Source organism: Oncorhynchus tshawytscha, linkage group LG06 (assembly GCF_018296145.1).
Source record: "Oncorhynchus tshawytscha isolate Ot180627B linkage group LG06, Otsh_v2.0, whole genome shotgun sequence".
Lineage (NCBI taxonomy): Eukaryota > Metazoa > Chordata > Actinopteri > Salmoniformes > Salmonidae > Oncorhynchus > Oncorhynchus tshawytscha.
The window spans coordinates 58,535,886-58,559,705 of record NC_056434.1 but is presented as its reverse complement, the minus strand read 5'-3'; the positions used below and the strand labels follow the sequence as shown (position 1 = coordinate 58,559,705).

The following is a 23,820-nucleotide window of genomic DNA, read 5'->3' as shown; positions in this document are numbered from 1 at the left end:
GCTGTAACCTAACAAAATGTGGAAAAAGTCAAGGGGTCTGATTACTTTCCGAAGGCACTGTACAGTATATTCATTACCTGACTACACCACGCTTAGATGGCTACTGAATCATCATCCTTTAATCTAGCAATATGTCCCCATGGGATATTGAGGAAATCAGTGAGAGTAATGGGAGATGACTGGATGTGGTCTGTTAGCAGTGCAGAGTCTTGGTTTTGCTATAGAGTAGGGCAGAGTCACGACATGTTATTAGCCAATGTTAACATGTGACCAAGGTGGTTTTACATGTCGAACCACTCTTACCTAATAAGTCATGTTGCCTGAGACCTGTAGACTTGTTAGCTCCCTGAACTAACATAGCCATACAATTAGCCAAATTACATTGTACTTATAAGCTAAAGTCTAGTCACTGTTAGCTATGGTTTACGCCACCAATAACAAAGGCACGCATCACATCATATTACTTTTTATTTAAGTAATAAGAAACCGGTCACGTTTCAAGTGACCAGTTATCTCCCACGAAACACTGTTTTAAATACACCAATGCATTAAAAATGTAAAACAGAAAGCTAACTCCACGGGATATACTGTAGTAAAATAGTGGGATCCTTCACAGGACAGCGCAAGATCAGTTGTTCATAAACTAGCTACATTGTTGTAGAAGTACTGTCAGTTTTAAAATAGCTCAGAGCATCACATAAAACTAGCTCTACATGTACTGTATACATAGGAAATGCTTAACCAGGACATAGAGTTTAAGTCAGTGCGTTATGTGAGGAGTGTGACATGTTGATTTGTTAGCTGGCAAGATTTCCGCATTCAGTCTACTGTAGTCTATATGTTAAAAGTATAATTTTTCAATACCTATGTTCAAGTATAAAGTTTAAACAGATATATTGACGACCACACCCCCAAAGACAATCTAAGGAATCTCTAATGTTAAGATCTATTAGAACCAATTCTGGTCTACACACCACTTGTTATATGTTTAATAGCGGTATTAGCTTCCCAAGGTAATGCCTAGACTCTAGCTCACCATGCTAACAGTCTCACAGATGATCCAGTTGGTTTCAAGAATGGAATATAGAATTCATATATACATTGTTCTTCATTATACCACAGGTTTTAGAGTGCATATTGTCTAAATGTCTATGGAGATATTGTCCTCCGTCTGTCCATAATCTAACCGTCTCCTCCCCTCCAATAGGAAGGTAAGAACCGTTGTCCAGCGGTATCCTAGTGACCGTTGCCGAGTCTCGCAGGTAGGTTTGAAGTAGGTTGTAGTCCCCATGGCGATGGCATCAAACTGTTCTGTCAACAGCCAAGCCTCCCAAAGGATTGTCAGAGCGTTCATTATTGTCAATGTGACCACCCAGAACTGTTTAGCTACTGCCCTAACCAACGACTGGTCCTCAAGGGACACCACCACCACATACAGGTGGTAAATGGCCGCAGCCACGAAAAGGAGGTGTGCTGCGGCCATGGAGAGGATGAAGATGATGAAGAGGCGGTGGTTTCCCCTACCAATGCAGCGGTTCAGGAACAGGCAGTGGTGGTCGTAATCCCTCACACACACATCACACAATTTGCAGTGTTTAGTATGGTCCGGCTGGAACAACTAGAGAAGAGAGGAAACAGCAGTGAGAAACACTTCCTGTTTGAGTGGTTAACTTGAGAAGGGATAGATGCGGACCAGATTGGTGCACATTTAGCACATTTGATCTAGCAAAGTGGATATGTCAAATCCGTCCCGATTTATGTATTTAAGTTACATTTGGATATGTGTCTGTTTTCGTGCATTCAAATGTAGAAGATGTCCCTTTTCAGATTTAGAAGAAGTGACTACTAAATGCTAATTCCCGTTCATATAATTAGATGGTGGTAGTCAGTTGTTTTTTTTAACCAATGCAGTTGATTGGTAAATTATATGAACATGTGTTGGCGTTGACATCCATACAAGCATTATACTCCAATTTGTGCCTCAACAGTAGGAAATACGCCTAAATGTAGGCAAATTTTGCTGGAGGGCAATGGGGAGACTGGTTCTTTCCCCCACGTGTTTCCATGGTTAATTCGAGTTCGATTGACTTGTTTATCGCATCTACGCACTTCTATAAATCATATCATAAACACAACTGTTTTAAGCAGGGGTTGGAACCGGTTCAGGGAAAATAACTGAAAACCGTAAAATAACGAAATTTGAGGAACAGAACCATAGCGAAAGTGATCTATACTATTCCATAACAGAACAGTTATTTAAAAGCATGGGAACCGGTTAACGTTCTGGGCATTATTTTTTTCAGTTCCACAAAAAACGCAACAAGGAGTCAAAGCAAAGCCCTTGCTGTCACTCAAACGTATTCCAGTGCCTGCCAGCTGGAAGTTTTTAACAGTGTGTAGGCTCTGCCTCTCCCCTCCCTCGGAAGCATAGTCTACGGCAGCTACTGACGTTACAAGCATGATTCAAAAATTAGGGAGATTTTTTTATTAGAATGGATTTACTTTTCAATGCTAGTTACAGATACCACAGTTATCACGTTTCACAATGGATTTATTAACTACAGAAAGGTAAGACGCGTTATTTTAATTCTCTAAGTCCAACGTTAGTTAAACCAACTCGCTGAAGTTCAAAGACATTCAAAAGTTCCTTCATAGAAGCCACTCCACCGCATGTATAATTCCATGGGCCTCGTTCAGATAATGTATGTCATAACAACAAGATGCCCAGCGCGCTCTGCGAAATTTCAGTTGCATCTCGCACACCCTACACTTGTTGTCCAACGCATGTAGCTACATAGCAAGCTGTTCTATCCATTGGTTAAGTAAGTTAATGTCTAGCTAAATGTACATAAATATAGTTTTGAGGTTTAAAAGGAACAGAAATAAACGATATAAACCGTTACTATGTTTTGGTTAGAACCGATTCAGAACTTTATTTTTCTGGTCGGAACGGAATCCAAAAAAATGATGGTTACGGTCCAAACACTTAGACACACCCTAACCCCTCAGCCTTCAAATGAAGTGGAAATTTCTGTTGACGTCTCATGACGCCTGAGGAGTATACACTTGGAGGGCTAAGAAGGAAGGAGTCCCTAAATCTTGACAACAAAATAGGTAAAGTGGTTGACCAGGTGCTTTTCAACTTCACCTGGAAAAATCGTACACATTATATTAGGAAATTTGTCATTATGAACTCATATTAATATGGTGGACACAATTTTGTAGATTTTCCTACTTTGAATAATACTTTTAAGATTAATTGTAAAGAATCCTACTTCAATTTGGAATTTCATCCCTCATTATTTCTTCTCCCGTTTTGGTGGCTTCAATTTTGTTACTTTGTAACTATAACATTGATAAGATTCCTGCAAAATTATCTGCTTTTCATAGACAAGTATTCGTAGCGTGGTCGTTAATATATAAACATAATGTTTCCCCTCATAGGTATTTCATTTGGAACAGTAAGGACATTTTGTATAGAAAGTCTTTATTTTTTTAAAACTGGTTCAATAATCATATCCTGCTGGTGAGTCAACTTTTTAATGCAGAAAGATTGTTACTCAATTATGAGGATTTTTTTATCTCGTTACAATATCCCTGTAACACCTAGAGCGTTCGCCATAGTCTTTGATGCTATTCCATCTGGAACTCTCATGTTATTTAGAGGTGTAACCAGACCTCACCTTCCTGACCTACCCTTGCTTAATCCAGTTGACTCTCCAATCGGGAAAATATGTTTCTCTCCTTGCTCCCTCAGAACAACAGATCTATACGTGCTTTATTTCAAAGGGATATTGTATCCATCCCTTATGTCACAAGTTAATGGAATACATTATCTGTTGGGGAAAAAGTCTGGTTATTACCACACATACTTGCTTGTTAACAAGGTCAAAGAAGGTCCCTTTCAGAATGATCCATAAGTATTACCCAGCGAATCATTACCTGAAGTCAAAAAATACATTAACATTGATTGTACTTTTTGTGTTGAGCACCCAGAAACAGTTTCACATTTATTTTGGCATTGTCTACATGTAAAACAATTATGGAAAGATATTCACAACAATTTATAATTGTTAATATTCTTGATGACTTTTGTTTTTTAATGGGAGAATGTGCTGCTCGGTTTCCTTAACCATAATAAAGAAAAACAATTTTACCTTATAAATCTAAATTGTGCTAATGGCGAAATTTCATATTCAAAAATGTATATTCACTAATAAAAAAAACACTGTTCTCTATAAGGAATTTGAGCAGTATATTAAGACCATTATACATTATTTTAATAAGAAAGCTGTTAAAACAATCAATATGTGTGCATCTTTTAAGGTCTTTCTATAATCTGTTGTACCCCCTAGCATATGTTATCATTGTCTGTATAGTTCTTGTATGTATACTGATTTTTCTCCAAAGAAAAAGAAAAAAAGAAGACAGGAATGATTTTTAAAATGGGCCACCCTTGGCTGGAAATTTGTCACTCATTCATCACGCGACGATTGTGTTTCCAGCCACCGGTAACTTGTGGGTGCTTTATATGCACTACAGTCAATTATGAGTGTATGTCTACATATTAAATATTTCATTATTAATATAAGCCTACTGTATAATAGCTAGCAAATAAATTAGCTAACTGACGTTAGCCTGCCTAGCTGGAACTACAGAACAAGGGACATTTTTCATCTCTACAATTTCCAAAAGATAACCAAACAAAACCATTTACTTTTTACGTAGTAGCAAAATGTCTAACTTATTTGCATTAGTTTATTCTTGTATGTTGACTTTTCCATTGATATTTTTTTTTAAAGAAGTTTTCGCTGACTTTTCTTAGCGGATGTACAATCGTTGCGAATTGAATTATGGGGAGTTTCAGGCCAGGAGTGAACATAATGGTACACTCACAAAGCTGACTAAAAACGAGGGCTGAGGGGCTTACATTACAAACTTCCCTTGCTTGGCTAATCATTTGGACCACCCGCCAAGATGGTGACGGGGTTTCCCCCAAGGGCATAAGGCGAGGGTAAGTGGATGAGGGTCTGTCTTTTAAGTGTTTGGACTGCAACCGATGGTTCTGTTCAGAATGAAACGATTGGAAAGTAATTTTGGTTCCAACCCCTGGTTTTAAGTGACAGTGTTGGCAATTCCCAAAAAATACACAAAATTCAATTAAGTAACAATATATTTTACATTTGAACAAAACATTTACACAAAACTCAACTTATTACATCTGCTGCTATTGATGAACACCACTGTAAAACATTTAATTAAATTTTTTAAGGTTGAGTTAAGTTTTAAATCAAGGCAATCTGCTGCAACACAATTTTTAGTTAACTACATTTTGGGGCAGGAAAGTTCTGGGTACATAGATTCCTTTGTTGTCTCAACACATTTGCCAAAGTTGAGTAATGTAGATAAAGAAAACTGCCGACTGGATCGAGGCGCTGTTTGGTGAGCATTTAGGAAATGTAGTTCTCTGTGGATGTGCACAGTTTTGTTCGGGAATATGGAGGATGGATGAAAAAAAGATGTGGGAAAAGGCATTGATTAATGGATTGGTTCTCCTCACCTCACAGTAGATGCAGAACCTCTGAGGATTCTGTTTTTTCTCCAGCAGGTCTGCTATGGAGGAGAAGCGAGGATCTGCATCTCCCGGTCCCAGCTCCCCAGGATCCTGGGTTAGAATCTTCCAGAACATGGCCAAAACCATAGAGAATTGGACCAGCGACACATGACCCAGAACACTATCCCCCCACAAACGTCACAGCGGGTTAAGGCTCAACCAACAATATACTACATGTAGGCCACACATTTTTTTTATATACAGTGGGGCAAAAAAGTATTTAGTCAGCCACCAATTGTGCAAGTTCTCCCACTTAAAAAGATGAGAGAGGCCTGTAATTTTCATCATAGGTACACTTCAACTATGACAGACAAAATGAGAAAAAAAATCCAGAAAATCACATTGTAGGATTTTTTATTAATTTATTTGCAAATTATGGTGGAAAATAAGTATTTGGTCACCTACAAACAAGCAAGATTTCTGGCTCTCGCAGACCTGTGACTTCTTCTTTAAGAGGCTCCTCTGTCCTCCACTCGTTACCTGTATTAATGGCACCTGTTTGAACTTGTTATCAGAATAAAAGACACCTGTCCACAACCTCAAACAGTCACACTCCAAACTCCACTATGGCCAAGACCAAAGAGCTGTCAAAGGACACCAGAAACAAAATTGTAGACCTGCACCAGGCTGGGAAGACTGAATCTGCAATAATTAGGAAATGGAAGACATACAAGACCACTGATAATCAGGTCTGCGAGAGCCAGAAATCTTGCTTGTTTGTAGGTGACCTAATACTTATTTTCCACCATAATTTGCAAATAAATTAATTAAAAATCCTACAATGTGATTTTCTGGATTTATTTTTCTCATTTTGTCTGTCATAGTTGAAGTGTACCTATGATGAAAATTATAGGCCCCATCTTTTTAAGTGGGAGAACTTGCACAATTGGTGGCAGACTAAATACTTTTTTGCCCCACTGTAGATATTTATACACATATATATTTACATACACTCAATTAGTATTTGGTAGCATTGCCTTTAAATTGTTTAACCTGGGTAGCCTTCCACAAGCTTCCCACAATAAGTTGGGTGAATTCTGGCCCATTCCTCCTGACAGAGTTGGTGTAATTGAGTCAGGTTTGTAGGCCTCCTTGCTCGCACACGCTTTTTCAGTTCTGCCCACAAATTTTCCATGGGATTGAGGTCAGGGCTTTGTGATGGCCACTCCAATACCTTGACATTGTTGTCTTTCAGCCATTTTGCCACAACTTTGGAAGAATGCTTGGGGGTCATTGTCCATTTGGAAGAAAAGTAATTTTTCCAACAATTGTTTACAGACAGATTGTTTCAATTATTATTCACTGTATCACAACTCCAGTGGGTCAGAAGTTTACATACACTAAGTTGACTGTGACTTTAAACAGCTTGGAAAACTCCAGAAAGTGTCATGGCTTTAGATGCTTCTGATAGCCTAATTAACATAATTTGAGTCAACTGGAGGTGTACATGTGGATGGATTTCAAAGCCTACCTTCAAACTCAGTGCCTCTGTTTGACATCATGTTTAAATCAAACTAAATCTGCCAAGACCTCAAAAAAAAAAAAAATAGTAGACCTCCACAAGTCTGGTTCATCCTTGGTACCACTTTCAATAGTATGCAAGTATAATCACCATGGGAACACGCAGCTATCATACCGCTCAGGAAGGAGACGTGTTCAGTCTCCTAGAGATGAACGTACTTTGGTGCGAAAAGTGCAAATCAATCTCAGAACAACAGCAAAGGACCTTGTGAAGATGCTGGAGGAAACAGGTACAAAAGTATCTATATCCATAGGAAAATGAGTCCTATATCGACATAACCTGAAAGGCCGCTCAGCAAGGAAGAAGCCACTGCTCCAAAATAGCCATAAAAAAGCCAGACTACAGTTTGCAACTGCACATGGGGACAAAGATCGTTCTTTTTGGAGAAATGTCCTCTGGTCTGATGTCGTGGGGGTGCTTTGCTGTAGGAGGGACTGGTGTACTTCACAATATAGATAGCATCATGAGGAGGGAACATTATGTGGATTTATTGAAGCAACATCTCAAGACATCAGTCAGGAAGTTAAAGCTTGGTCGTAAATGGGTCTTCCAAATGGACAATGACCCAAGCATACATTCAAAGTTGTGGAAATTGGCTTAAGGACAACAAAGTCAAGGTATTGGAGTGGCCATCACAAAGCCCTGACCTCATCATGTAGAAATTTTGTGGGCAGAACTGAAACAGCGTGTGCAAGCAAGGAGGCCTACAAACCTGACTCAGTTACACCAGCTCTGTCAGGAGGAAAGGGCCAAATGTCACCCAACGTATTGTGGGAAGCTTGTGGAAAGCTACCCGAAACGTTTGACCCAAGTTAAACAATTTAAAGGCAATGCTATCAAATACTAATTGAGTGTATGTAAACTTCTGACCCACTGGGAATGTGATGAAAGAAATCAAAGCTGAAACAAATCCTTTTCTCTACTATCATTCTGACATGTCACATTCTTAAAATAAAGTGGTGATCCTAACTGACCTAAGACAGGGAATTTTTTACAATGTTTAAATATCTGGAATTGTGAAAAACTGAGTTTAAATGTATTTGGCTAAGGTGTATGTAAATGTCCGACTTCAACTGTATGTATACATTAGGCAGTACAGTATCACTGTAAGATAAAGGATATTAGGCGGCAGTATTTTGTAGTAGAAACAGACTAGAGAGTGGAACAGTCCTGCTATCATAGTCCCTAGGTAGACGGGGTTGGCCAACCTGCAACACAACAGTAAATGGAACAAAGAACAATACAGTGGATGAATATAATGTATAACGCAGACATACACAAACACACAGTTAGGCCGCACATAGACACAAAGTCTGTACCTCTGGTAGGTGGTCATGCGGTGTAACTGGGAGAAAATACTCCTGGCCAGCCAAGGGAAGAGGACGGCGCACGTTATCCCTCCGTAGCCCCCCAACATCGCTGCGATAATCAGAATCACTCCTCCGATCAGACACGGGAAGAATAATGTCCAGTAGTACAGGACTGGACGCACGCACACACACAAACAAAGATCCAGGCATGCACGGATACACACAGAAACAATTATACACATGAACATGATTCGTTGGCACACAATGTTTATTACAGTTAAACTTATCACAGCCTCATTAGAGACTAAAGGCGTAGCACTAACTTGGGGACTCGTCAGGTTTGCTGAAGGGTGGCTCCTTCATGTAGCGGGTCAGTAGTTTGGCCAGCTGCAGATGTCTATGGAAATACAACCCCAACACAGAAAGTGATGGTGGTATGGCAATGGGACAGAAGAGGTTGACAGTGTGATATATTCCTGGGTGGTATTTGTCACACAATGGAAAACGTTTTAAAACTTTTTGCAACTGAAAATAAAAGTCCCTGTTTTTGTCTGTTGTCCTCCGTTTTGTGCCTAATTAATACCCAGGTAAAGGTTAGAGCTATTGCGACCCACCTGAATGTCCTTCCCTGCCTGCAGAGGTCCAGAGGCGTGTGTCCGCTGTAGGTCTTCAAGTGTAGTATCCTGAAGCCTGATCTCTGTAGCAGCGTCCAACACATCTCTATACAGCCTCTCTCTGATGCCACATGGACCGCTGTCAACCCATCCTCATCCACAGTCTCCACCATACACCTCTGACACACACACACACACACACAAAACATATTTTAAATAGTGAGGCAGCAATCCTTAATAGTTGAAGGGTACTGCAGCCGAGTGTTCCATCGGGCCCCAGCTCTTTCAGCAAGCAGGTCATGTTACAGAGGTTGTGCATTTGTTCACCTCTGACTGACTTGAACAGACCTGCCTGGAAATATGGTGGAACTCCCACTTTCCTCCGCCTTCACTAATTAAAAGACTTTACATTTGTGGGAAGTAGTGAATGAGTGCACACTCCAGGAGAAAGGAGATATCGTGACGCACCTAACTCTGTAAGGTAAACTCCATAGCGAAACTCCCCAATAGAAGGGGAACATGGAAGTCATCATCAGACTTACTCTCCAAGCAAGTAAGTGTGTCCACCTCACCTTGTTTCGGAGCAGGTAGCGGATCACCTCGGTGTTGCCAGCGTCAGCAGCCAGGTGTAGAGGTGTGACATTGTACATGTCTCCATCGCACCACCTGAACATTCCCGTCTCCCACAGGTACTGCATCGCAACACTAGGAGACACGACGCTGGGTAAGTGTGCGCGTTTGTGTGTGTGTGTGCGGGCGTGACATATGTCACTGATGCACAACACACATACATACGTGGTTCGAGAAAAAGTATGTGAACCCTTTGAAATGACCTGTACTTCTTTATAAATTGGTCTTAACATTTGATTGGATCTTCATCTAAGTCACAACAATAGACAAACACAGTCTGCTTAAACTAATAACTCAAACAATAATATGTTTTCATGTCTTTATTGAAAACACTGTAAACATTCACAGTGCAGAGTGGGAAAAGTATGTAAAACCTTGGACTTAATAACGGGTTGACCCTCCTTTGGCAGCAATAACCTCAACCAAACATTCTGTAACTGTGGATCAGACCTGCACAATGGTCAGGAGGAATTTTGGACCATTCCGCCTTATAAAACTGTTTCAGTTCAGCAATATTCTTGGGATGTCTGGTGTGAACCACTCTCGAGGTCATGCCACAGCATCTCAATCGGGTTGAGGTCAGGACTGACTGGGCCACTCCAGAAGGACTATTTTCTTCTGTTGAAGCCATTTAGTTGATTTACTTCTGTGTTTTGGGTCGTTGTCCTGTTGCATCACCCAACTTCTGTTGAGCTTCAATTGGTGGACATATAGCCTTACATTATCCTGCAAAATGTCTTGATAAACTTGGGAATTCATTTTTCCGTCGACAATAGTAAGCTCTCCAGGCCCTGAGGCAGCAAAGCAGCTCCAAACCATGATACACCCTTCACCATACTTTACAGTTGGCATGAGGTTGATGTTGGTGTGCTCCTTCCAAACAACTCAACTTTTGTTCCATCTGTCCACATAATATCTTGCCAGTAGCACTGTGGAACATCCAGATGCTCTTTTGCGAACTTCAGATGTGCAGCAATGTTGTTGTTTTTAGACGGCAGCGGCTTTTTTCCGTGGTGTCCTCCCATGAACACCATTCTTGTTTAGTGTTTTACGTATCGCATACTCATAAACAGAGATGTTAGCATGTTCCAGAGATTTCTGTAAGTCTTTAGATGACACTCCTAGGATTCTTCTTAACCCCATTGAGCATTCTGCGCTGTGCTCTTGCAGTCATCTTTGCAGGACGGCCAACCCTAGGGAGAGTAGCAACAGTGCTGAACTTTCTCCATTTATAGACAGTTTGTCTTAGTGGACTGATGAACATCAAGGCTTTTAGAGATGCTTTCGTAACCCATTCCAGCTTTATGCAAGTCAAATCTTTTAAATCGCGGGTCTTCTGAGATGTCTTTCGTTCGAGGCATGGTTCACATCAGGCAAAGCTTCTTGTGAAGAGCAAACTCAACATTTTGTGAGTGTTTTTTAAAGGGTAGGGCAGCTCTAACCAACATCTTCAATCTCGTCTCATTGATTGGACTCCACATTAGCTGACTCCTGACTCCAATTAGGTTTTGGAGAAGTTATTAGCCTAGGGGTTCACATACTTCTTCCAACATACACTGGGAATGTTTAAATTATGTATTCCAAAATAGACAAGAAAAATACAATAATCTGTGTGTTATTAGTTTAAGCAGACGGTGTCGGTTGTTGTGATTTAGATGAAGATCAGATCTAATTTCATGACCAATTTATGTAGAAATCCAGATAATTTCAAAGGGTTCACATACAGTTGAAGTCAGAAGTTTACATACACGTCTGTTGGAGTCATTAAAACTCGTTTTTCAACCACTCCCCAAATTTCTTGTTAACAAACCATAGATTTGGCAAGTCGGTTAGGACATCACTTTGTGCATGACACAAGTAATTTTTCCAACAATTGTTTACAGACAGATTATTTCACTTATAATTCACTGTATCACAATTCCAGTGGGTCACTAGTTTACATACACTAAGTTGACTGTGCCTTTAAACAGCTTGGAAAATTCCAGAAAATGATGTCATGGCTTTAGAAGCTTCTGATAGGCTAGTTGACATCATTTGAGTCAATTGGAGGTGTACCTGTGGATGTATTTCACCGTTACTGAACCAGACAGGACTGGCAAAAAAAATGCTCTTCACTGACGAGTCGTGGTTTTGTCTCACCAGGGGTGATTAGAGTGGTTAGAGCGTTGGACTAGTAACCGAAAGGTTGCAAGATAAAATCCCCGAGCAGACAAGGTAGAAATCTGTAGTTCTGCCCCTGAACAAGGCAGTTAACCCACTGTTCCCATCCAGTCATTGAAAATAAAAAAATAAAAAAGTTTTAAATTGAAAACAAGTTGCGGTTTTGTCTCACCAGGGGTGATGGTCGGATTCGCGTTTATCGTCAAAGGAATGAGCGTTACACCGAGGCCTGTACTCTGGAGTGGGATCAAGGGTCCATCATGGTCTGGGGTGGTGTGTCACAGCGTCAATGGACTGAGCTCGTTGTCATTGCAGGCAATCTCAATGCTGTGCGTTACAAGGAAGACATCCTCCTCCCTCATGTGGTACCCTTCCTGCAGGCTCATCCTGACATGACCCTCCAGCATGACAATGCCACCAGCCATACTGCTCGTTCTGTGTGTGATTTCCTGCAAATAAGGAATGTCAATGTTCTGCCATGGCCAGCGAAGAGCCCGGATCTCAATCCCATTAAGCACGTCTGGGACCTGTTGGATCGGAGGGTGAGGGCTAGGGCCATTCACCCCAGAATTGTCCGGGAACTTACAGGTGTCTTGGTGGAAGAGTGGGGTAACATCTCACAGCAAGAACTGGCAAATCTGGTGCAGTCCACAAGGAGATGCACTGCAGTACTTAATGCAGCTGGTGGCCACACCAGATACTGACTTTTGATTTTGACCCCCCTTTGTTCAGGGACACACTATTCCATTTCTGTTAGTCACATGTCTGTGGAACTTGTTCAGTTTATGTCTCAGTTGTTGAATCTTGTTATGTTCATACAAATATTTACACATGTTAAGTTTGCTGAAAATAAACAGTTGACAGTGAGAGAAGGTTTCTTTTTTTTGGAGTGAAGACTTACAGAAAACATTTGACCTCTGTCATTGCCAACAAAGGGTATATAATAAAGTATTGAGATAAACTTTTGTTATTGACCAAATACTTATTTTACACCATAATTTGCAAATAAATTCATAAAAAATCCTACAATGTGATTTTCTGGATTTTTCTTCTCATTTTGTCTGTCATAGTTTAAATGCACCTATGATGAAAATTACAGGCCTCTCATCTTTTTAAGTGGGAGAACTTGCACAGTTGGTGGCTGAATAAAAACTTTTTTGCCCCACTGTATATACACACACACACGTGTAATATTATGTAGCTGTGTGTGTGTGTGTGTGTGTGTGTGTGTGTCCTTACATGTTGCCTCCAGACACTCCATGGTGTAGGGCGGTTTTTCCCTGATGGTCTACTATGCGTAGATCAGCTCCATGCTGCATAATCTGGTGCATCACATATACATTACCATGCCTGGAGAGACACAGACATTACAGTCAATAATAATTACTAGCATTAATAGTACCAGTAATTATTTACTAGTGCTAGGAACACAAGCTTTTCGCTATACCCGCTAAATATGTGTATGCGACCAATACAATTTGATTTGCACTTGATCACTCCCCCTCAAGGATTTCAAAGCATTGGACTGATGTAAGCACAGGCTGGAAGGAGGTTCCACCATATTTCTTACACCAGTCCATTCCTTTCACATCAATGAGGGGGACTGTACAAGTACACATTTCAGGGAGAAGAGGGAGAGACAGGGGCATTTCTAGATGCTCCAGGGGCCCAACACTCTTCCCCTAGTCCCTTTCCATAGATCTAATAGGACTGGATAGGGGGACCTATTCAATCCATTAAAATCTGCAGATACTGACGTGGTAGGAGACAGGTAGTGTTACTGACCTGCAGGCTAAATGGAAGGCCGTCATTCCTGCATCACAGGTCAGGTTGGGGTCAGCTCCATTGCTTAGCAACAGGTTAACTATCCAACGGTTACCTTGGAGGGCCGCAAAGTGGAGAGGAGTGAAACCACCCCAGCCTACACACAGACGCAGATACAGACCGACACACAAAGATGATTAGGGTGCTATAACTGATCACATTTATTTTATTACTTAGTCACTTCCAACCTAACCACCCAAAGAGCAGTAGGTCTACTATTGTGTCTATACCACGGTCTTTTTAGCTGCTGTGACTTCCTGCCATACCGTCACAGGAGGTCTGTCTGAAAGGATAGACTGATTATCAATGATCTGAGATGAGTAGTTAAACTAGACATGACAAAATCCCAACAAGAGACATCAGCAGTCAGCTTTCAGCAGTCATCTAAGAACAGTGAGTGGTGATGCATTCTGGAACTGTGATGGAATGCTGGACCTTAAATTTTGTATGATTTTAAACCAGGTGGAATATGGCCAGTAGTGGTGGTAAGATTGGTTAACACACACACACACACAGCTCAAAAAAAGAAAAGGAAACACTAAAATAACACATCCTAGATCTGAATGAATGAAATATTCTTATTAAATACTTTTCTTTACATAGTTGAATGGGCTGACAACAAAATCACACACAAATTATCAATGGAAATCAAATTTATCAACCTATGGGGGTCAGGATTTGGAGTCACACTCAAAATTAAAGTGGAAAACCACACTACAGGCTGATCCAACTTTGATGTAATGTCCTTAAAACAAGTCAAAATGAGGCTCAGTAGTGTGTGTGGCCTCCACGTGCCCGTATGACCTCCCTACAACGCCTGGGCATGCTCCTGATGAGGTGGCGGATGGTCTCCTGAGGGATCTCCTCCCAGACCTGGACTAAAGCATCTGCCAACTCCTGGACAGTCTGTGGTGCAACGTGGTGTTGGTGGATGGAGCGAGACATGATGTCCCAGATGTGCTCAATTGGATTCAGGTCTGGGGAACGGGCGGGCCAGTCCATAGCATCAATGCCTTCCTCTTGCAGGAACTGCTGACACACTCCAGCCACATGAGGTCTAGCATTGTCTTGCATTAGGAGGAACCCAGGGCCAACCGCACCAGCATATGGTCTCACAAGGGGTCTGAGGATCTCATCTCGGTACCTAATGGCAGTCAGGCTACCTCTGGCGAGCACATGGAGGGCTGTGCGGCCCCCCAAAGAAATGCCACCCCACACCATGACAGACCATGCCAAACCGGTCATGCTGGAGGATGTTGCAGGCAGCAGAACGTTCTCCACGGCGTCTCCAGACTCTGTCACGTCTGTCACATGTGCTCAGTGTGAACCTGTTTTCATCTGTGAAGAGCACAGGGCGCCAGTGGCGAATTTGCCAATCTTGGTGTTCTCTGGCAAATGCCAAACGTCCTGCAAGGTGTTGGGCTGTAAGCACAACCCCCACCTGTGGACGTCGGGCCCTCATACCACCCTCATGGAGTCTGTTTCTGACCGTTTGAGCAGACACATGCACATTTGTGGCCTGCTGGAGGTCATTTTGCAGGGCTCTGGCAGTGCTCCTCCTGCTCCTCCTTGCACAAAGGCGGAGGTAGCGGTCCTGCTGCTGGGTTGTTGCCCTCCTACGTCCTCCTCCACGTCTCCTGATGTATTGGCCTGTCTCCTGGTAGCGCCTCCATGCTCTGGACACTACGCTGACAGACACAGCAAACCTTCTTGCCACAGCTCGCATTGATGTGCCATCCTGGATGAGCTGCACTACCTGAGCCACTTGTGTGGGTTGTAGACTCCGCCTCATGCTACCACTAGAGTGAAAGCACCGCCAGCATTCAAAAGTGACCAAAATATCAGCCAGGAAGCATAGGAACTGAGAAGTGGTCTGTGGTCACCACCTGCAGAACCACTCCTTTATTGGGGGTGTCTTGCTAATTGCCTATAATTTCCACCTGTTTTCTATTCCATTTGGACAACAGCATGTGAAATTTATTGTCAATCAGTGTTTCTTCCTAAGTGGACAGTTTGATTTCACAGAAGTGTGATTGACTTGGAGTTACATTGTGTTGTTCCCTTTATTTTTTTGAGCAGTGTATATACACATATGTATCAATATCTGCTGCCTGTAACAAAGCAATTTGCTCATGCATGTTTGATGCTGCAAAGCGATAGCTGTGTGAAAAAGGCTTCTGGAAAAGCTCTGACAACAATCATCTCAGTATGATCACCTCTGACATACTTATCTGACATACTTATTATTCAGCATTTACTTATAGAAGTTAAGAACAAATTCCCGTGAATAACGATATGATAATTTAGGCACACTACCCGGATGTGGCCTTAGAATAGTGTGGTTAACCCAAAGTCGGTTTCCTCCTTAACTGAAGAAGGCGGGAGAAAATGAAAAAATATGCATACATTCTTTATGAAACACCATTTTCTACTACCATGCTAGAGTGGTTATTGCTAGTCCCGGATGTCGCGTACCGCGTTAAGCCAAGTACCGCGTTAAGCAAATCAACTTGCAGCAGTCTGTATTTTCACCCCTGGTCTGATAGTTTCAAAATGAAAAACAGCCCAAGGCCACTATTCCTCCTCCTCCACCAAACTTTACAGTTGGCACTATGCATTGGGACAGGTGGCATTTTCCTGGCATCCGCCAAACCCAGATTTGTCTGTCGGACTGCCAGATGCTGAAGCATGATTCATCACTCGGAACGTGTTTCCACTGCTCCAGAGTCCAATGGCAGCGAGCTTTACACCACTTCAGCCGACACTTGGCATTGCGCATGGTGATCTTAGGCTTGTCTGCGGCTGCTCGGCCATGAAAACCCAGTTTGGAACTCGGTAGTGAGTGTTGCAACCGAGGACACGCGCTTCAGCACTCTGCGTTTCCGTTCTGGGAGCTTGTGTGGCCTACCACTTCAAATCAAATTTTATTGATCACATGGTTAGCAGATGTTAATGCGAGTGTAGCGAAATGCTTGTGCTTCTAGTTCCGACCGTGCAGTAATATCTAACAAGTAATCAAACAATTTCACAACAACTACCTTATACACACACAAGTGTAAAGGCATGAATAAGAATATGTACATATAAATATATACATGAGCGATGGCCATGCAGCATAGGCAAGATGCAGTAGATGTTATAGAATACAGTATATAGATGAGATGAGTAGTGTATGTATTCTGCCCTTGAGTCAGCACAGTATGTAAACATTACATAACGTTGCATTGTTTAAAGTAACTAGTGATACATTTAAAGTAGCTAGAGATTTGAGTCAGTATGTTGACAGCAGCCACTCAATGTTAGTGACGGCTGTTTAACAGTCTGATGGCCTTGAAATAGAAGCTGTTTTTCAGTTTCTTGGTCCCAAGCTTTGATGCACCTGTACTGACCTCGCCTTCTGGATGATAGCGGGGTGAACAGGCAGTGGCTCGGGTGGTTGTTGTCCTTGATGATCTTTTTGGCCCTCCTGTGACATCGGGTGGTTTAGGTGTCCTGGAGGGCAGGTAGTTTGCCCCCGGTGATGCGTTGTGCAGACCTCACTACCCTCTGGAGAGCCTTACGGTTGTGGGCGGAGAAGTTACTATACCAGGTAGCGATACAGCCCGACAGGATGCTCTCAGGATGCCAAATTTCTTCAGCCTCCTGAGGTTGAAGAGGCGCTGTTGCGCCTTCTTCACCACGCTGTCTGTGTGCGTGGACCATTTCAGTTTGTCCCGTGATGTGTACGCCGAGGAACTTAAAACGTTCCACCTTCCCCACTACTGTCCCGTCGATGTGGATAGGGGGGTGCTCCCTCTGCTGTGTCCTGAAGTCCACGATCATCTCCTTTGTTTTGTTGATGTTGTGTGAGTATTTTCCTGACACCGCACTCCAAGGGCCCTCACCTCCTCCCTGTAGACCGTCTCGTTGTTTGTTGGTAATCAAGCCTACCACTGTAGTGTCGTCTGCAAACTTGATGATTAAGTTGGAGGCGTGCATGCCCACGCAGTCATGGGTGAACAGGGAGTACAGGAGAGGGCTGAGAACGCACCCTTGTGGGGCCCCAGTGTTAAGGATCAGCGGAGGGAGGCCAGTCAAAGTCCAGGACCCAGTTGTACAGGGTGGGGTCGAGAGCCAAGGTCTTGGCTGATTTCTTTTGATTTTCCCATGATGTCAAGCGAAGAGGCACTGAGTTTCAATGTAGGTCTTGAAATACATCCACTGGTACACCTTCAATTGACTCAAATGATGTCATTTAGCCTATCAGAAGCGTCTAAATCCATTACATAATTTTCGGGACTTTTCCAAGCTGTTTAAAGGCACAGTCAACTTAGTGTATTGTAAACTTCTGACCCACTGGAATTGTGATAAAGTGAATTATAAGTGAAATAATCTGTCTGTAAACAATTGTTGGAAAAATTACTTGTGTCATGCACAAAGTAGATGTCCTAACTGACTTGCCAAAACTATAGTTTGTGAACAAGAAATTTGGGGAGTGGTTGAAAAACAAGTTTTAATGACTCCAACCTAAGTGTATATAAACTTCTGACTTCAACTGTATAAAGAAACGTCCTCTCACCATCAACTGTGATTACTTTCAGCAAACTTAACATGTGTAAGTATTTGTATGAACATAAGATTCAACAACTGAGACATATGCTGAACAAGTTCCACAGACATGTGACTAACAGAAATGGAATACTGTTTCCCTGAACAAAGGGGGGTCAAAATCAAAAGTAACAGTCAGTATCTGGTGTGGCCACCAGCTGAATTAAGTACTGCAGTGCATCTCCTCCTCATGGAGGCACTAGATTTGCCGGTGATGTCTGGTGAGGACCTGCCTTACAACAGGCCTACAAGCTCTCAGTCCAGCCTCTCTCAGCCTATTGCAGACAGCCTGAGCACTGATGCAGGGATTGCACGTTCCTTGTGTAACTCAGGCAGTTGTTGCCATCCTGTACCTGTCCGTCAGGTGTGATGTTCGGATGTACCGATCCTATGCAGGTGTTGTTACACATGGTCTGCCACTGCAAGCACGATCAGCTGTCCGTCCTGTCTCCCTGTAGTGCTGTCTTAGGCGTCTCACAGTACGGACATTGCAATTTATTTCCCTGGCCACATCTGCGGTCCTCATGCCTCCTTGAAGCATGCCTAAGGCACATTCACGCAGATGAGCAGGGACCCTGGCCATCTTTCTTTTGGTGTTTTTCCAGAGTCAGTAGAAAGGCCTCTTTTAGTGTCCTAAGTTTTCATAACTGTGACCTTAATTGCATACCGTCTGTAAGCTGTTAGTGTCTTAACGACCGTTCCACTGGTGCATGTTCATTAATTGTTTATGGTTCACTGAACACGAATGGGAAACCGTGTTTAACCTTTTTGGGATAGGGGGCAGCATTTTCACTTTTGGATGAATAGTGTGCCTACTCTGTCCCAGATGCTAATATAATAACATATTATTATTGGTATTGGATAGAAAACACTCTGAAGTTTCTAAAACTGTTTGAATGATGTCTGTGAGTATAACAGAACTCATATGGCAGGTGAAAAGTGTCAGAGCTACAGCGCTGTTTGTCAGACCAGAAGACATCCTTAAAATTGTCTTCTCACAAACACATCTGTAGGATCAGAACAGTTTGGCCTACAAACGAACCCCTCTATAGAAAGGGGTGAATCTCACGAACACGTTTTGCTCTATGACCCCCCCCCCCAAATATGACACGGGATTCGTTTAAAGGTAACCCATATAAATGAATGGAAGTACGTCGGTAGTTTTGCGACTGTCTTTTTCAATGAATGTGTTATTCAATGTATTTCTATGGGCTATACTGTAGTAGTAAAGGCCACATTGTACATTTTAACTTTTTTGTTTTTAAATATATTTGTTGATACCTAAAGGGGTCCCACAATTCCAAATCAAATAGCTAAATGATCCATGGTATGACCTTCTTAAAACAATTCCATATGTCAGCTTAGAACCAACAACATTGTAGTTACTCCACAATAATAGCCTAAATGACAGGTATATATATTCCAAAAATTAATACAAAGCGTATATTTTGGTCAAATCCAACACATCACAGTGCAATTCTTCATATTTTCAAGCATGGTGGTGGCTGCATCATGTTCTGGGTGTGCTTGTTGTTGGCAAGGACTAGAATATTTTGGGGGATAAAAATAAACAGAATAGAGGTAAGCACAGGCAAAATCCTAGAGGAAAATCTGGTTCAGTATGCTTTCCAACAAACACTAGAAGAGAAATTCACCTTTCAGCTGGACAATAATCTAAAACTCAAGGCCAAATATACACTGGAGTTGCTTACCAAGACAACATTGAATGTTGATGAGTGGCCAATATACAGTTTACATTGGCTTGAAGATCTATTGCAAGACTTTAAAATGGCTGTCAAGCAATTATCAGCAACCAACTTCACAGAGCTTGAAGGGTTGTTAAAAGAATAATGTGAAAATATTGTACAATCCAGGTGTGCAAAGCTCTTAGAGACTTACCCAGAAACACTCACAGCTGTAATCACTGCAAAAGGTGATTGTAACATGTATTGACTCAGGGCTTGAGTACTTATGTAATCAAAATATAGTGTGTATGTATGCATGTATATATATATTTTTTTTTACAAAAAAGTTAGAATTTTTCTTCCACATTACATTATTTTGTATAGATCGTTGACAAAGAAATTACAATTAAATCCATTTTAATCCGACCTTATAACACAATTTGTTGTGTTACAAGGTCGGATTAAAATGGATTTAATTGTACTTTTTTTGTGGAAAAAGTCAAGGGGTGTAAATACTTTCTGAAGGCATTGTATATACAGTGCATAGTTATCTTATTCTAAAATTGATTGGAAAAAAATCCTGATCAATCTACACACAATACCCCATAATGATAAAGTGAAAACGGGTTTAGCATTGTTTGCTAATTTATATAAAATAAAAAAAACAAATACCATATTTAAATAAGTATTCAGACCCTTTGCTATGACTCTAAATTGAGCTCAGGTGCATCCTGTTTCCATTGATCATCATTGAGTCCACCTCTGGTAAAAATTGTCAATTCAATTAAGTCAAGTCAATTAAGAACAAATTCTTATTTACAATGAAGGGGATGGGGGCTGGGATTAAACATTTAAATGTAGGACAAAACACAGATCACGACAAATGACACCACAAATCTACATAAAGAGAGACCTAAGACAACAGCACAGCATGGCTTGGGGGTAGAAGCTGTCTCAGAGCTTGTTGGCCCGAGAGCTGAAGCTCCGTTACCGTTTGCCGGACGGTACCAAAGTGAAAAGTCTATGGCTTGGGTGGCTGGAGTCTTTTACAATGTTTCGGGTCTTCCTCTGTTTTAGTAGCAAAACGGTACTGTTTGGACTAATGATTACACCCCAGGGTTGAAAAAAACGGACCGCTGCAACCTGATTGAAAGAACACCGTATGCGACATCCAGGACAAGCATTGTAGCATGGTGTTTCATAAATACAGAATGCGTATTTCCCTGTTTTCTTCTCGCCATTAAATCGAGTTAAAGAGGAAAGACACCTTTGCAGCCTGAATGGACAATGTTATGTACGAACCGCTCCACGGGGATACATGTACTTGTATAGCCGGCTGCGCACGAAAAGGGTTGGGTTTGTTGAAATTGTCTCCGAAGCGAAAATATCTAGCTACCAGGCCTGTCCTGAGAACAGTCTTGGTTTCCACAAATGCTCTTCTGCAATATGGTAGGCTTTTGGATTAATAAAACATCGAAAATAACACTCATTCCCCAAATGTGTGCACAGTAAATGGTTGGCTAATGCATACTACAAAAATGCATAGGCAGGCCTATAAACGTACCTTTCTCTTTGAGGATAGATCGATCATGTTGAATGAAATGTGCACACTGATCAATGTTCCCTCGTTGGATACAGTCAAAAATGTCCCCGTCGATCCTAGGCATCGGATGCATAATGCGAATACTGTGACGCCTGACTATCACTCTGTCAATGTAAACAACAAATCTTTACAGAGACGATACATTGTAACAACAATCATACGTTCATTTAGTAAAGACCCTTGTCTATCAAGGATTTCGATTTTTTTGTTGTTGTCTTTAAACTGTTTGCAGTCACGCATGCATGCAACGTTCACGTTAGATTAAACTGCAGTTGGCAGGACAGACCCCGCCTAGCGCATCTGAATAGATATAGACACACGTGACCCGGCTCTGAGTTTTCCTCATCACGACTTGTGTTCCTAGAAGATTTTATTTGAAAAGAAACGACTATTAATGTTAATTTGAGAGACTGATGTTTATGTTTTATTTTGATCTAAATTATATGGACCCTGATTTAACTTTCATTGTTAATTTGTTTATCTTTCATGGGAGATTATTTATCCATAAAATGAAGTGGGCAGAGAACAAACCCCTCTTCACATTATTTAAGATATAATTTAAATATTATTTTGAAATGATCAGTAATGGTAAAAACAAAAAATCAATACGCACCATAAAAGTATTTAACAAATTTTAAATAAATCTTGATATGTAATAGGTTAGGTTTATGTACTCTTGTTTGTATATTTCTGTTTTTTGTATTTGTTGTATTCATAATATATGTATTTTTTAACTTGTGTTCCTAGAAATAAAACCATGCAGTGCTGGCTGCAACCTGGTCGCAGAGCATTTAGTATTATTCTGTATGTAAACCCAATACTCTCCATCTAATATGATATGGTATTATTTTGTGGATGTCCATCATCTATTACTTACTATGTTACGAATTACAATTTGTATGATATGTTATGAATTTGCTAAAGCTACAAATGTTACAATTTTGCTAAACATATGACATTTGACTAATTCCAGTTTGTTGTGGCTAACGTTAGCTAGGTGTCTAGATGGCTAACGCTGACGTTAGCTAGCTGGCTAACATTAACTAGGCTAGGTGTTAGTATAAAGGGTTAAGGTTAGGGGAAGGGTTAGCTAAAAGGGAAAAGGTTAGGGGAAGGGTTAGCTAACATGCTATGTAGTTGTAAAGTAGCTAATTAGCTAAATGCTAAAGTGTCCACGAGATTCGAATATGCAACCTTTGATTGCTAGACGTGACCTTCTGTCATATTTAACCATATCAAACATAACATATCAATCATACTATTTTTACGGTCCTGGATTTACTTTTACTGTTACGTCTAGTATATGAGACGAGGCTGCGTATATGGATTTGTTGGATTTATATCAGAGAAACTGAAAATCTCAACAATAAATCTCTTCCATTGAAAGACATATTTCAAATGAATGTTGCTGGCATAGCCAACACTATGTTTAGCTAACTGTACAAAAAGTTTCTACCGTAGCTCGCAAAGTAAACATTATCAGCCAACAGTACATTGGCAAATGCACCCTTTGCTGCTTGACAGGCAGAGCCCACAAAGTATGGGAAATTAACCTAAACCACTCATACTTGTCAGGTATAGTTCACTTTTATTTGATATCCCTCAAATATCAAATTAATGGAGGCCAATATTGAGAAATATCATGAGGCTACCCTCACAACATTTTCCATGAGCACAAAAAGCTTTTTTTCTCTCAAATGTTTAAATCCTGTTTGTGTGCAATTTATCCATTGTCAGGATAATCCATCCACCTGACAAGTGTGGCATATCAAGAAGCTTCTCTAAAATGTGCAGTTTTTCACACAACACAATGCAACAGATGTCTGAAGTTTTGAGGGAGCATGCAATTGACATCTTGACTGCAGGACTGCCCACCAGAGCTGTTGCCAGAGATTTTATGTTCATTTCTCTACCATAAGCCGCCTCCTACGTCGTTTTAGAGACTTTGCCAGTACGTCCAACCGGCCTCACAGCCCTTTTGTGTGGAAAAACTAATTCTGATTGTCTAAGCCTGGCTCCCAAGTGGGTGGGCGTATGCCCTCCCAGTCCCACCCATGGCTGTGCCCCAGCCCAGTCATGTGAAATCCGAAGATTAGGGCCTAATTAATATATTTAAATTGACTGATTTCTTCATATGCACTGTAACTCAGCAAAATCTATTCAATTGTTTCATGTTGCGTTTATATTTTTGTTCAGTATGGTTGTCAATGGTATTAGCGGAGCTGGGGGTCTAGGTTGGTTCAAAACCAGTTGAATATTCCAACCCATATG

The 23,820-nt window shown here is 41.3% G+C and overlaps 1 protein-coding gene across 3 annotated transcripts; it reads right to left on the bottom strand.

The window, feature by feature from the left end:
- Positions 1 to 450: 450 nt before the first annotated feature.
- si:ch211-223a10.1 (putative ZDHHC-type palmitoyltransferase 6) lies at positions 451 to 21,856 on the bottom strand. 3 transcript variants are annotated; one of them, XM_024424304.2, is made up of 10 exons: positions 21,511 to 21,856; positions 13,636 to 13,771; positions 13,090 to 13,200; positions 9,633 to 9,765; positions 9,061 to 9,239; positions 8,770 to 8,843; positions 8,456 to 8,555; positions 8,259 to 8,344; positions 5,561 to 5,751; positions 451 to 1,618 (listed from the first exon to the last, which is right to left on the bottom strand). In XM_024424304.2, the coding sequence occupies exons 1-10, from the start codon at positions 21,620 to 21,622 to the stop codon at positions 1,142 to 1,144; spliced, it is 1,599 nt and encodes a 532-aa protein (XP_024280072.1). In that variant the 5' UTR covers positions 21,623 to 21,856; the 3' UTR covers positions 451 to 1,141. The 3 variants fall into 3 exon arrangements, with proteins under 3 accessions (XP_024280072.1, XP_024280071.1, XP_024280073.1); XM_024424303.2 differs by having other exon boundaries at positions 8,456 to 8,618; positions 21,511 to 21,855; XM_024424305.1 differs by lacking the exons at positions 13,090 to 13,200; positions 13,636 to 13,771 and having other exon boundaries at positions 8,456 to 8,618; positions 21,511 to 21,599.
- Positions 21,857 to 23,820: the final 1,964 nt, after the last annotated feature.